Source organism: Chelonoidis abingdonii, chromosome 16 (assembly GCF_003597395.2).
Source record: "Chelonoidis abingdonii isolate Lonesome George chromosome 16, CheloAbing_2.0, whole genome shotgun sequence".
NCBI lineage: Eukaryota > Metazoa > Chordata > Testudines > Testudinidae > Chelonoidis > Chelonoidis abingdonii.
The window spans coordinates 14,830,969-14,846,336 of record NC_133784.1 but is presented as its reverse complement, the minus strand read 5'-3'; the positions used below and the strand labels follow the sequence as shown (position 1 = coordinate 14,846,336).

The following is a 15,368-nucleotide window of genomic DNA, read 5'->3' as shown; positions in this document are numbered from 1 at the left end:
TGATTTTCACACTTCATAATATGCCGCTGGATGCATTAGACAAGCTATGAAGCCTCAGTAATATGAGTTCTCACTCCTGCATTGTTGCTGCTGTTATATCTTTGCTTACAAGTGAGGAGAATTGTGCAGATTATAAAGTGTCTGGATTATCAAGGTTCTGCTTGTGATGGGAGCAGTGATGGGCATCAGTGGAAGAAAGGAGATCCTCGCCTGCCAGTAGCCTGTCTATTTCTAGCTCAGTAACACACATTTCAGAACCCTCACCTTTCCCTGGGCACTGCCAGACCATCCCACCCAAGATCTCCTTTCAGATCCACTAGGTTAATAGAGCATTCCTTAATGATAGTGGAAGATGCCTGACTCTCCTATCATATCTGGGATCAACTGCATAGCCTTGCTCTGGACAGTTAACATCCTCCAGTCCTACCTTTGACACCTGAAGAGGTCTTTTCTGCTCAGAGCCCCCCTGCAGCCTGAAGCCCCAGGGGGCCCCTCCAGACAGCGTGACCAACACCTCCTCTTCAGCTCCCATGACTTCAGCACTTTTGTTTCTTTCCTTCTCTGATAACCTCTTCCACTCTTCAAAGCAAAACCCCAGCTCTTATGGGGTGGCAACTCCCCATTCCATCTCCACAAATGGCATCCACCTCCTCTGGAGTCCCCCGAAAAGCCCTCTCCTCACTTTCTCCCTCAAGCTCAGACTCACGAGAGGAGAGTTCAGACTGATAAGCCCAGCCTCCCTGCTCTTCTGCACTCTCAGCTGCTGTGCTGCCTATGATTAGGTATTTGATTCTGCTTCTGGTAAGGGGCCAGAGTTGTCCCTCACACGTGTCACGTCAATCTCACCCTCTCCCCCCCCACCCCCCCATGTACCATGGATCTCTCACCGACGTGTGGCTGAAAATAGCTCACCTCCTGTCCGTCTCTAGAGCTTTGTCTCACGCCCTTAAAGCTGGAGGGATTTCATTTAATCATTTCAGTTAAAATGGATATTTCTACCTCTCACTTCCACAAGAACTCCTGGGTTCACACAGCACTCAGGAGTCATTAAAATGACAGTTACAGGAAGAGATATGACACTCGATCAAACTCCCTCACAGCAGGCTCAGTTGCAGCACTTGGCTCAGGGAATTTGAATGTGATCACTTTTCGAGAAACGTTTTCTCCTTATATCTGTGAACCCTGGCAGGATCTCCTCTTATTGTGCTTTCCCCCACAGCCAGTGCATTCCCTCCACAGCCAGCCACTCCTACTACTCCTGCTCTTAAATGGTGTGACTACACTATATATAATTATCCACATAGATGGGGTTCTAATTCTCTCCGTGGCTTCTGGGGAATACCTTCGATGTGGAGGGGTTTCTGATTGGCATGAAGCTGATGGAATGGCTCTGCGACACCTTCCCTCTCAGCCCCCATTGTGGGGATATGACACCCGCGGCTGGCCAATGCAAGCTGACTTGGGCTGTTTAACTGTGGTGCAAGTGTTAGGGCTCGGCCTCCCCCCTTGCAGGGTCCTAGAGCCCAGGCTGCAGAGCCCAAACATCTACATTGCAACTAAACAGCCCCTTAGCCCGAGCTCTGTGAGCCCAAATCAGCTGGCACGGGCCAGCTGTGAATTTTTAATTGCAGTGTAGAGCAAATCTCAGAGTCCCTAGAGGGCCATGGGCAGACCAATCATAAATAAGAACAACCCTGAAGCTACTCTGACCTCCACCGTGGATCAACTGGGCCCCCGGATAGCCCCAGAATAAGCTTACAAGGGAGGCCGGGGGGGTTCTGAAAACACAGGAAATACAGAATCCATATGGCAGTTTTTCAGTATACAGAGGTTGCTGAGCACACAAGAGTTAGCAGCCCAATGGGGATTTTTTCTCTAAAGGGATTACTGAACCATTGGTGCAGCTACAAGCACTTATGGAGTCTGATTTAGCAAGGTCAGAGCACTCTCAACTCCTAACTGGGATTTCTTCCCCATTTTTATAATAGCTACCTCTTACTCTCTCATCTGCTTGCTAGAGTCTTCTGTTGCCGTTTTCCAGTCTCTCCCTCTCCTTTACTTTACAGCTACGCATAGCTATGAGAATGCAAGGGACCTGTGGCTGCTCTGAAAGGGACATCACTATGATATTAAAAAGTGTGTGTGGAGGACAGTATGTTGCCTCAGTTTCTCCTTCCCCTCCTCACAAGTGTTTGCACCTATAAATCAGAATAAGGACCCAAGTGCAGATGGGATCCTTGTTTTAACACATGCTGAAATCCTCCCTCTGGCCATAGGTTTCAGGTGGAGTGGAGAGTGCTGATATTTGGATTGACTGATGGAGTCGAGTAGGCAGAAAATGTGCATGTGTGCAGCTTTCCCAAACTGTCAGCAGTATTAGAGAGACGTGAAGAATGGGGAAGGAATGAACGGAAGGACATGTCTGAGACTGCCTATGTCTCTCTCTAGTACCATGCAAATCTCCCCCAGTCCTCTGGCAGGAACTTTTTAATTCTGCAAGATCCTTGGGACAGGGACCTTGTCTCATCCGTATTCTGGACAGTACTGAGCACATTGTTAGCTCTCAACATATAATAAATAGTAATTATTTTACAGTTCTGTAGATGGCATTTTGGCATTTTGATGAGATTTTGCTAAGACTATCACTTTGTGTCACCTTTTGCTGTGATTTTTCCATACTGTGTTGCTGTGTGCTGCAACGTCAAGCTGTGCTGCCATGTAATTACTCTTATTTGCAGTGCAATTACATTTTGATGTGAAATTGGCATGTGGTTTTGTGTGATATTTTAATGTGCCACTGACACCTTATACTGCCTAAAAATCAGCACACTCTTTTGTTGCACAATGATGTTTTGCTGCAATGCCATGTCGTGTTGTGATCATATAATGGACTACACTTTACCAAAGAACTGTTGTGTAGCAGTGCGACAAAAACTCAAAAACTTTCATATCATTGAGCCCATAAAAATGACTGCTGTGAAGGTTTTCATGACCATCACAGCCACTCTGAGATCATGGCTGTTGTCACTTCATTGGGTGAGCGGCTCCCAGCTGCCCTTGGCCCCATTGGGCTAGCAGCTTGTGGCCACCATGGCCCCATTTGGACTTGTGTGACCCATAGGATAAGATGCTGGTAACTCCATTGGGCTTGTTGACTGGTGGTGTGGCCTATTAACCAGCTGGTGACCCCACCAAGTTAGTTCATGGCCAATTCAGTGAGAGGGTGGTTTCTGGCCCATTGGGCGAGTGAGGCCATTGGCTCTGGGACTCGTGAACTCATTGAGCTTGTGCTGCAACGGATGAGCAGCTTGCAGACAACTAGATGAGTGGCTAATGACCTGGTTCTTGAGGCCCAATGGGTGAGTGAACCTCATTGGGCAAGTGACTTCATGGGTGTGGTCCAATGAGCGAGCAGCTTGTGACACCCATAGGTCCCCCGTCCCTCCCCAGGCGTAGCTGAGTTTCGCTCCATTCTCCCGTGACGTCATTGACATGGGCGTTCCGCCAGGAACCAGAGGACGCAGAGGCGTGTAAGCCCTGTGACGTCAATGTCAGGGAGTGGGACCCGGAAGCCCCGTGGCCTCTCCCGGCCCCATGGCGCCTGCGCAACATCCGGGTCCTGCGAGGTTGGGCATCGCGGCCGCCGGGGGTTGGCCGCCAGTGAGGACGTGGCAGAGAGCAGGCCGGGGAGGGGGCACTTCCGGGGGGAGCGACAGGGCCGGGAACCGGAAGCGGGGCCTGGCAGCGGCGAGCGGCCGGGGCAGCGGCGCCGGGAGGGACGAGCAGGAGCAGCCGGGTGAGTGGGGCGGGCCTGGGGCTCCGGGCAAAGCCCGGCACGGGGTCGGGGGCCCTTCCCGCGGGGCCAGCTGGGGGCGGCCTGTCTGTGGGGGGCGCTCGGGCCTGGCTCCCCGCGCCCAGGCGGCCCCCGTGAGCGCCTGGTGGGGCTGTACCGAGGGCTGACAAGCACCGCGCCCGGACAGTGGCTCACGTCGGGCCCCGCTTGCCAAGCCGCTTCCTCGCCCCTCCTTGAGCTCGCACCGGCCGGTCTGTGTCTGCCCTGCGACGCGACGCGGCGCTGGGCCGCAGGCCCCGCTGGCGCTGATTAAAGGGGCGCCGCCCGCCCCCCAACCGGATGCGGAGGCCGGGCCCTATCAGCCCCGGCTCCTGCCCTTATTGTTACAGGCTCACTGTCAGATGTCTCACCGGCAGCAAAGGCCAGAGCCCAGGCGGAAACACTTAATCTTCTGTAATCCTTCCGACTCTTGCTGCAGCACTTGCATTGCACCGTTCAGCTGCCGGGCTTTTTAGGGTTGGGAGGGACAATTGACCCACGCAGGGACCCGGCAATTCTTAAGTGATACCCAGCCTAAAGCTGTCCGGATCTGGGAATAGGATTTACTTATTGTTTGTTTTAGACTAATTTTGGAAAAGCAGGGAGAAAAGAGATAATGCAAATGTGACTCAGAACTAAGGTGGTCTCTAAGAAGGAGACTGTGTGGAATTAAGAGACTCTTCCTCTTAAATGGGGCTTGGAATCTGGTTGCATTGTGTTGCTAAGTTGCTCTTGTCTTTCACTTCCTTGAAACTGGTTTCTGAGTCAGGGAAGAGGTTGGTGTGACTTGGTTTTGCCATAGGGTGTATGTGCATCAAGAATGCTTTGTAAATATTTTTCAGCATTGGCACAGAAAAATTATTACAAGTTTTCCAAAGTGTGCACAACTCCAGAAATCTTGTCTACACTAGGAAAAATTTGAAAAACATCCCATTCTTGCTAACACCAGTCAGGAGTCCAGCTTCCCTGGTGATAGCCGCATTGAGAGCCCTAATGTAGATGGACTTCTTGCTGCTGCTGCTGTTTTAAGCATTGTCTCAGCCAAACTTGCTCAGAGTACACCTCTACTCTGATATAACACAAATTTGGATATAACGCAGTAAAGCAGCGCTCTGGGGGGCAGATCAGTGTGTGTGGCTCTGACACGCGGCTCTGAGCGGTGTGTTAAGAGTGCCAGGCTGTGGCTGAGGGGTTGGATAAGGGGCAGAGGGTCGGGGATGGGGGGTGGTCAGGGGACAAGGGAGCGGGGGGGGGTTGGATGGTTTGGAGGTTCTGGGAGCGGGGCAGTTAGGGGATGGGGAACGGGGGCATTGGATAGGGCTTGGGAGTCTTGAGGGTGATTAGGGATGGGGGGGTCTCTGGAGGGGGCATGCGGGGAAAGGAGCAAGGGGGCTTAAGGGGTGGGGTCTTGGGAGGGGTGGTTGGAGCAGGGGGTCTGTGGGGAGGTTGGATGGGGTGGGGGTTCTGAGGGGTTAGTAAGAGGGCGGGAAGAAGGTGGGGGTCAGATGGGAGCATGTTTGCTGACAATAATGGAAATGCTCGAGGCCAAAGCAAGTTCAATATAATGCGGTTTCACCTATAATGCAGTAAGATTTCTTTGGTTCCCGAAGACCATGTTATATTGGAGTAGAGATGTATAAGTAATTGACATAATGGTTGAAACGCTGGTGGCTCATCTGCACCTGAGCTTTCAAAGTCACAAGACAAGTATCTTTACCTGGAAAGGAGATTCTGTCCAGGAGAGAATCTATTAGTTGAGCTCTAGTTCAGGGGTAGGCAGCGTATGGCACACATGCGAAAGGCGGCACGCGATCTGATTTTCAGTGGCACTCATGCAACCCGGGTCCTGGCCATCAATCCAGGGGGGCTCTGCATTTTAATTTAATTTTAAAGGAAGCTTCTTAAATGTTTTAAAAACCTTATTTACTTTGCATACAACAATAGTTTAGTTATATATTGTAGACTTATGGAAAGAGACCTTCTAAAAACGTTAAAATGTGTTACTGGCATGTGAAACCTTAAATTAGAGTGAATAAATAAAGACTCGGCACACCGCTTCTGAAAGATTGGCAACCCCTGCTCTAAAGGAACAAGTAACAAGTTCCATTGATTTAGGGTCAGAATCTTTGGATGGAGAAAACACCATCTGCAATTCCACCAATTCCAATAAGCTGTCCAATAAGAAAAAAAGATACTTCCACAAAGATGCAGTTGGTTGCTCGATGGATCTGGGCTGGTCAGATCTCCCTGACCAGACATATGTAGGAGCTGACCCCCTCTCAAGGCTCTAGTGGAGGGGATTGTGGACTGACCTGCAACCTTCCTGGGTGTTAAGCCTTGAATTTCCGGATCCGTCAGATCGCTTCTCTCAAAATTTTCTCCAGAAAGGTTTTCTTTTCTGCAGATGAGCAGTTGGCACTGTGGAAACATCAGTACTGAAGCAGACTTATGCTGTTATCAAATCTGTGAATTTCACTGTTTCTGTGGGATAAAAATTCATGCCGTGGACTTCTCTGATCTGAGGAGAACCAGTTCCTTCACTCCGCCTTGCCTCTGCCTCAAGTGTGGTTTAGTTCATGCATGCATGAGCATTTTTGGATCCTCTGATGCCACCTTAGACTTTAAATCATACCCAGAGGGAGAACATTCTGGTTATGGTCTGCCTTGAGGTATTTTAGCCTTATTGTCTTATTCCTGCTTTAGCAGTTTTTACAACTAAGGTGAATACAAGACACACACATCATTTCCTCCAAAGAAAGTGAATGCTCTTGCATGGACTGCTTGATCTTTTCCTGTATCAGTACTTATATGATGTGCTGTCAGATACTTACTGAGGAGCTAGTAGGACAGTCCTAAGAAGTCTCATCCCTTGAAGAAGCTCTCAACTGCTTCATTTTCTCCTCCAATTGATACCAAGATTTTCCAGAACATAGCTCTGGAAGTAGACTGTAGCTCTGGCGATTATACTAATGGCTTTGACCAGGAAGTCCTATATTTATTTGACAACTTGGAGCTGAAGGAGGCAGTAGTTCTGTTTTTTCAGAGGACTTGCTTAAACTGGCCAAAGAAGTCTGAAATCCCTCTGCCATGGCTGCTTCAGGTTTCTTGGAAGCTTGATTCTATATATTTTGTCCTGAGAGAGGTATCTAAATTGTTTTTTCTATCTTTCTAGCCCAAGCCTGCCGGATCTTGATTGCAAGTGTTATATGTAATGCTTAAGTGTCAACCCAGCCCTGAAAACAAGGAATCAAATTTGATATGGTGGACCAGAAGGCATAATCCTCTGTAGTCCTGATTCCTATGTAGTCTAAGAATCCTTTCTGACCTTTTTGGAGGAAGCAAAGATATTTCATGGTGGCTCTTTCAGCAGCAAGTACTGCTGCACCAAAGCATGCCTGAGAATGATTCAGAGCATCTCTGAACAATCACTGAAGTTTCAGATCCTCACTCTTCTTCCATTTGGAGAATGTGGTGGTCCTGATTTTTCAGGCATGGGAAGCAATTTCTTTGGATCACTGGGTCTTGAAGATTGAGTGGGGATACTCCCTTCAGTTCAAGGCCATGTCAGAAGACAGCCTCTGCTTCCCTTTTCCTTTTCCGGGATCCCTCTCACAAGAAACTGCTGGAAGTAGAGTTCTTGTCCCTGATGAAAATGAGAGCGATAGAAATGGTGCCAGAACCTTACTGAAAGAAGGGCTTTTATTTCTGCTATTTGCTTTCCTTCTGTCCCTTTCAGAAAGGTGATCAAGAATGGTGGGAACAAGTCCATTTTCAGTTCTGAAAGGGAACTGACAATAGTTTTGTCTCCTCTCAACTAATACGTAAACTATTTTCAATATCCAGTGTAAGGGACTCATTGATGAAAACTGTTTCATGCAGTTTGCTATGTAGATTTTTCTTAGACAAGAACTTAAACTGAATTTCAGCCTGCTTTGTGCCAATATTAAAGAATCAATGATTAATTGTAAGAGAGAGGGATTTGCCCACCAAGTCACTCTACACTTCTCCTTCATCTGCTGTTACACAGCAACATGATTGTATATTGTGCACGTTGGTTGTCTTCTGCCCCTGCATCCTATAGCCTTTGCCAGCTCAATGCTGTGTAAACTACAGGTTTGGAATGGAAGAGATTAATGTGCACAAACTTATTATAGTGGAATCTACTTAACTGGTTTCAGAGTAGCAGCCATGTTAGTCTGTATCCGCAAAAAGAACAGGAGTACTTGTGGCACCTTAGAGACTAACAAATTTATTTGTGGATAAGCTTTCGTGGGCTACAACCCACTTCTCATTTATTGGGATGTCTTACAAGAAACTGAAGTAACCTAGCGATTGCCAGTAATGACCACTGTTTAGACGTGACAGTGTTAGCACATTAGCATCAAAGCTACATAATGGAATTCTGTGTAGCTAGTAGCAAGTAGTAAAGCAATTAGCCATGTTTAAGTGTGTTTGATGCAGAAGTTGCTAATGCAGATTTCCAATATACAAACTACAAGTGCAGTTTTTTCCCTAAAAACCTATAGGCTGCCTTCAAACATGAAGGATAATAAAACACATGCTAATTTTTTTGCCTTTGTGGATTATCTTTGTGAGGAGAGGGAACGATTTATATAATGTTACAGTGAGAACTGAGTTTCTTCAATGAAAGGTGCGTGACAATAGTACTATTATTTATACCTCATATACAAACCAAATACCTTCCAACTCCTGTGCCAACTTCCTATTTAAATAGCTACCTAGTGTTTTTATCATATCGAGCACTAAAATGGGAATGTTCTATCCCTTTAACATTCTCAGTGGTGGACTCCCAGCAGCCACAAATACATTAAAATTTACTACAGCATTGTGATCAGGCTAACTATACTGTGGTCATAGCTTCACTGCAGATGTAATATTCCGTTCTCCTTTGCATATGGTCTGTATGGATCTTTAAGAATTTGTATCTATACAGATGCTCTACTCAAAGAACTACAGTTACTTCTCAGGAAACATTTTTACATATGGTGGCTAAGATCTCCCCAGTCACTTGGCTTCCTGGTTGAGTTTAGGGACCCTGGATTTAACATGTCAGAAAGCTGTGATAGCTGTCATAGGCCTTGTCTTCACTAGGATAATAGGTATTTAAACATGTTGACTAACACATGTCAAAATCCTAGAGTAATCAAAACAGTTGCTGTTACAGCATGTTATCTGGTTGAGGTAATCCCTACATTCTCCATTAGAATTTACCTCAACCAGCTAACGCATGTTAAAATTACATCTGCATCATCTGTCTAGATTTTTAACGTTAGCTAAAACATGTTTAAATATCTCTTTTCCTAATGTAGCCGTGGCCACACATGGTACTCCCTCACACAGATAGGGAATGGGGTGGCAGGGATATGAGGGGCAGAGCTAAAGCTCTTCGCTATATCCAAATCTACTTTCCGCAATTTTTATGTAACTGTGATCTTATCTTTGAATTTTCTGGCTTTCAGGCACTTCTATTTTTTACAACAGCTTACGACTAAGTTATTGCAACCTTAAATGTAAGGCAGTAAACAAGATCCTGTAGCAAATATGGTATATCTAAGAAGGTAACTCCACCAGTATATTAATGTAAAATAACAGTGGGGTCCTCTGTTGTCTGTGAACCAAGCATGAAATGGTCCACAAGCTCTCTCTGGAGCAAGTTTTCACCAGCATGTCTGGCTCTGATTTGTGTATTGTGTCTGTCACCAGAGTGTTGAAGTGCTGCCTACTTTGTATTGTATTAAGAGAAAGTTAGTGAATTTTTAATGTGCATGAAAGCGAGGAATGAAGAGTCCCTCCTTTCTGCAAGCTTCCTCTCGCAACTCCATCATAGCACTGTGCTCTTATTCCTGTCATTCCCTGCTATTCCTGTTCTAGCCTTCATGTAACTCTGTTCATGCATCTCTCCTAGCTTGAGATTTATTCAGCTTCAGCCTCAAGTCTCCTTTGAGCATTTGTCATTTTAAATGTTATTTACTTATTTCATTATAGAGATAATTAGGATTTAAATTACTGTCCAGTATATTTTAAAATGTCATCTTGACCCTATTCTGAATCCTTTGTACTCTGAGGTAATTAGTGTACATCCATTTGTGTCAAGGAAGCAAGACCTAACAGACTGAGCACAGGTGCTGGGAGTCAGGAACTACTGATTACTGATTCCATTTCTGCTAGTGATTAGTTAATCTTGGGCATGACACCTGTATTCCTTTAGTTTCTCTGTCTGAAATGGGGGGATACCTGTCTCATTTTATAGGTGGTGTGAGGTTTAATAATTTTGCAGTGCTACAGAAATGCTAAGTATTGTTTGAGGCATTTTGAAGCATTATCTTTAGATAGGTTTTTCCTCAAAAAGCATTTTATCAAAAAAATCCAATTTAAATTAAAAAAAAAATTGATTTTTATCCACCCTGAAGGCAAGTGAGACACTTACTAATGCATTTCCTTCTCTAGCATCTCACGGTTATTAACAGGCCAGCTCCCGCTCAGCTGCTTTCATAGCAAGGGATGCTTTTTGGACTATTGTTTTCTAATTGTGTTCTTTTTTTCCTTGCAGGTGAGACTAGCTTGGGGATGTGAACACAATGAGTGTAAACCAGCAAACTCACACAGGACTTCCTTATGGGCAGCCTCAGCCTGGATATCAGGGATATCAACAGTCTGGTTATGGAGGGCAGCAAATGTCTGGAGTTCATCATTCTCAGTATGGCACTTACAATGGTCCGCTGCCAGGATATCAGCAGCCAGCCCCTGCACAAGGTACTCTTAATCAAGACTTAGAAACTTAATAGCCTGTGAGTTTGAGGGCATTAGGAATGCTTTTCCAGGCCTACTGTTAGCTAAATGAATATTTTATGGTACAACTTCTCTTTAATATGAACAATACTGTATGCTAACTCTTCAGAAGTCAAGGTAAAAAGTGGATTTTCTTGTGGTGCAGCCTCACAGTGTTGCTTATCATTTGGTTGCATAGAAGCCATTTGACCAGCTCATTAGTATTAAACTTTTTTAGTAGCCCACCAATTAAATGTTGAGATGGCCCAAAGGCAGCTTGTTCTCTATAGTTCCCCACTCACGTGGTCCAGGAGCAAGAATGCACAGGACAGTTTCCATGCTTAGCTTGGGTTGTGAGCAGTAATAGACTGATAATAGGCTGTGTGACTGAGGCAGCTCCATATTCCTCTGCAGAAAAAACCTGTGGCTCACTCTCGCTCCCGAAAGATAAGGGCATGCAGTCTGTGGTAGTGTTGGTGAAATGACTGGTAATACTGTCGCCACATGTGTAATAAATAAATGTTACCAATTTAAATGGATACTGTTTAATGATAGTCAAAATTAGATCTGCTTTTATTTTGCATCTGTTTGCAAGGCAGGTCTCATGTTTTTCTCCATCTTCAAAACAAATGCTATTTTAACAAAATAATTCAGTGTCAGCAGGTAAGCAACTAAAGAGCAACTCTGCTATATAGTATGATAGAGGGAAAGAAACTGAATAAGAAGAGAAGCTTAATTTTCATGTTTGTAGTTTGCTTTTCATAAAACAATTTGAAAATATTACCTTTTTAATGTTTGTAAAGAGTTGGAGTCCTAGGGCTAAAATTCTGTCACCCTGGGCATAGGTACTTAATATGTCAACCAGTGACAGCCTTAGCCCTTCACCTTTTAATAGTGTAACACATTGTGTGCATGACTGAAATCACTTCTTCTAAGATGACGGTAGTTCAATTTTTGTTAGGGACCGTATAAACCGGTCGTGCTGGGGCTCGTCCCCCTCAGGTGCGGCGGGGAGCCAGGGCGCCTCCTTACACACAGCAGTCTGCGACGTTGGGATGCCTCGGCAGGGTATAGGGACGGAGGAGCCCGGTAATAGAGGCGAGCCCAAGCACAGGGTCAAAGCCCAGCCCTTGGGCAGGGTGGGCAGCCAGTGGTTGAGGCTCAGCTCCTGCACTCGGGCTGAGCAAATGCAGTCTAAGCCCAAGCCCTTGGTCAGGGCGGGGCAGCAAATAGTTCAAGCTCAGCTCTTGCACTCAGGGGGTGAGCAAACACAGTCTGTACAGAAGGCCTCCTCAGGCCCAGGAGAGGGGGAATGTGCCACCCTTAGACGGGTGGCAGAGGGGACACAGGCCCTCCCACTCCACTGTGTCCCAGCCCGGGGCCCTAGCAGCGACAAGGGTTCGCTGCAGTCAGTGGGGAGTCCAGGCCGCAACACACTGACATGGGTTCACAGTCCCCAGGAGCCAGACTGGGGTCGGCTACCCCCGGGCTACTTCCAATTCCCCCCTCTCCCTTTACCTGGCCCCCGCTGGCGTAGTTCGGGGGGTCCCAGACCATGGGTTCCTCTGGATACTGGGAGGCAGGACACTCCGCCAGCTCCTCCGGATAGCGAGCGCAGGGCCGGTCAGGCTGGGGTTCCTCCGGCTACCGGGCACAAGGCAGGTCCGGCCAGTGCTCCTCCGGATAGTGAGCGCAGGGCAGGTCAGGTTGGGGGTCCTCCGGATACCGGACACGAAGCAGGTCCGGCCAGTGCTCTTCCGGATACCAAGCGCAGGGCAGGTCAGGCTGGGGTCCTCCGGGTACCGGGCACGAGGCAGGTCCGGCCAGCGCTTCTCCGGATACCGGGCACGGGGCAGGTCAGGCTGGGGGTCCTCCGGGTACTGGGCACGAGGCAGGTCCGGCCAGCGCTCCTCCGGATACCGGGCACGAGGCAGGTTGGGCCCAGCAGGAGCTTGGGCCTCAGCATCTGTTCTCTTCGGCAGCCGGCCCGCAACTGAGCTCTGGGGCCGGGCTTTTATACTTCCTGTCCCGCCCCTTGACTTCTGGGGGGCGGGTACAGGTGGCGTTGGCTCCGCCCACGGAGGTGCCTGCTCTGGCTCGTCCCCCTCAGGTGCGGCGGGGAGCCAGGGCGCCTCCTTACAAACCACTATGGAAAGTTTTAATGTTTGTCTTTTTACTGTAATCAGTGTCTGGAAGTTAGTCCTGGGGGAGAGAAAGATAACATATTCTCTGTTCACCCCTTTTGATGTCTATGAAATGAAACTGCCAAGTGGCTTCCTGTCTGATACTACAGTGATTATAAGGCATGAAAGTACTTCTTTTTTCAAAACCAGTGGCTGTTTTTATTTTTACCCCTTTCCGCTGAGTTCTGTTTTGGTTGCACTAGCAATAAAACACTGCTCAATTACAGATGTAGCTAAAATATTATTTGCAAAAATCTAAGATACTGAATGCCACAGTAAATTGGTGGCAATTGAATATGAACCTTTTTGCGTCTAGATCACCAGAACAAAACCAGCTCAGGTCAGTAGTGTCTGAAAGGTGTCAATATCTGATGGCTGTTGGTTGGTCGAAGTGCAGTGAGTTCGGTATTCCCAGTGGACAGAGGCCCAAATCCCAGAATACCATTTTACAGTAAAGATCAGACCAGTGATAAAATGGGGCATGGGGCCTACTTTCCATGTCCTGCTTAGAGGTGGTTCTCTCAGGTTATAGTGGAAGCATATTAGTGGGATGGTGTGAAAGATGCTTGAATTACCTGATTGTGTGTACTGTACCACTTTTGCAGATAGTTCCAGGGACCAAAGCCTTTAATCTACCAGTCAAGGACTTCACACTGGCGTAAAATTGACTAGTTCTTTTAAAAAGCTTGTCTATGACTGGGGAGGAGGAGAGAAGAAATGTAGGATGCTCTGAGTATTAACATAACATCCAGAAGTGGACATTTGTTCCTATGGCTGCCAGACATGAGATAATGGAGGGGGACAAGCAACACAGCATCAGGGGAGTACAGATGAAGTTATAGTGAATTTAAATTAGATGAACGGATCCTTAGTCTGAGGGACATGAAACTACTGACACTGACATATATTCCTGAAACTTCAGCTGAGGGTTAAGTACTTTATCAATTTTTTTAACTTGGTGTTGTATTATCAGGGACCTGATAAATGTGCAGCCATATATATTATTTGAAATGCAGGCAACTTTAAAAGGATTCAAGAGGTAGGGTGGTTTTCCCAGCAATCTCTCTCTTGCTCTGCTGCTTGCATCACCTTCTGGAGCTGGCCAACTTCCTTCTCTCATTCTTCCTTTTTTCGGCCAGCTGTCTGGCCATCTCTTCTCCTCGCTACCACATACAAAGGTGTATATCACATAATGGTGGTAGGATTCATTTGCTTTGCATGATGTAGAGGCCATAGGCCAGTCCAGAATCGTAAGGGGCTGGCAGAAATTTAGCACCACGTAACTTCAGAATTGCAGTTTGGACTACATTTTAAAAAACAGTAGCAAAGGATCTAAAAAAGGTGACTGCTACGCTATGCTTTTAGAGGAGAAATCCCACTTTCTGATCTGACTTTTATAGTAGTGGTAGTCCCAGTTGGTAGCAGAGTAGAAGAGGTGCCATGCTACTAGTTTTCATTGTAAGTGGGATAAAGACATGATGTCATGCTATTGACTGAGCAATAACTAGTTCTTGTTAGTGAAGTATGGACTAAACCTACCATGGGCTGAGCTTGTATGAATATTTCATAGGAGATGGTTGCTTTTCTGACAAGGTTTTTCCTGGGAAAAGCAGTCTTACAGAATTCTCTGAATGCCATGTTTCTGCTGGAATACTTGATTTTGACCAGGCTCAATACAATTTAAGCCTGCACTATCTACAATGATTAGGTGTTGCCCATTGGTAGTACGTTTTATAGACAATAGCACAGTAATATGGAGTAGCAGAGTACAGGGAATATTTCAGGATTTGTGGGGTATAACAAATAGAGCCATGCTACATCTCCATGAGTTTCTCTGCTCTAAAGCAAACTGACTTCAGCTGGCATTGTCAACTTCTGAGTACTGTGTCTCCAGCTTTACTTGCTGGTGTGTTTTGTCTTTCCAGGTTACTTTTCTTCCTTGGGGTTCCCTTCGAAAGGCTCTCCTGTTTCTCTCAACTCTGACACTCCTCCTCTTGCATCTAACTTCATAGGTAAATGGTGTCTTCTGTATGGGAGTATTTGTTATGTTGGCGTCCTGCTGTCCATACAGCAAAAAATAGTTTCTCTGCTAAGTGTCTTTGTGAAATCTGTTTCATTCACATTTGATCTGAGCATTTTGTTTCAAGGAAGTGGTGAATACGCACTTTGCTACTCAGTTGCAGGTTGGTGGTATCCTCACTGTTCTACTCCCTGGCAGCCCTACAGAAACACGCACAGGGTATAAAGAAAGAGTCTTAGTAGAAATTCCTGATGATTGCCTGATTTAGACTGAACTACAGCTATGTTTGATTGTCTGTCCTGTTAGTTTAGGGCACTATGAGGTCAAAATTGGGGCTAACCCACTAAAACAATTTCACTATAAAGAGAGATTGAGATTTTTGTCAAAGAATCTTTGGTCCCAGGACAATGTAGATGGTAAATGAAATGCCCCAATGGGGTCTGTATTGCAAAAGGGTAATGTCTTTAGCTGAGGATAAAGGTGGACAGGGGGCTTTAGCGGTGACACTAATATTTCCAGAAAATATTGGCCAAGAGCAATTTTA

At 46.4% G+C, this 15,368-nt stretch overlaps 2 protein-coding genes across 8 annotated transcripts in view; one reads left to right on the top strand and one right to left on the bottom strand.

Moving 5' to 3' along the window:
• SYNPO2L (synaptopodin 2 like) overlaps nt 1-766 on the bottom strand; it is a 59,530-nt gene extending 58,764 nt beyond the window's left edge. Inside the window, exon 1 of the mRNA XM_032768719.2 lies at nt 428-766. Coding sequence (XP_032624610.1) covers nt 428-532 — 105 coding nt within the window. The 5' untranslated portion in view covers nt 533-766. The remainder of the gene's footprint in view (nt 1-427) is intronic.
• SEC24C (SEC24 homolog C, COPII coat complex component) overlaps nt 1-15,368 on the top strand; it is a 647,635-nt gene that overhangs the window by 571,422 nt on the left and 60,845 nt on the right. Inside the window, exons 1-3 of one of the 7 annotated variants that reach the window (XM_075072852.1) lie at nt 3,518-3,530; nt 10,404-10,606; nt 14,730-14,816. In XM_075072852.1, the coding sequence (XP_074928953.1) occupies nt 10,432-10,606; nt 14,730-14,816 (262 nt within the window). In that variant the 5' untranslated portion in view covers nt 3,518-3,530; nt 10,404-10,431. Of the gene's footprint in view, nt 1-3,517; nt 3,531-3,650; nt 3,801-10,403; nt 10,607-14,729; nt 14,817-15,368 lie in introns of those variants that run through there. The other 6 variants (XM_075072851.1, XM_075072849.1, XM_075072853.1 and 3 more) reach the window with 6 other exon arrangements.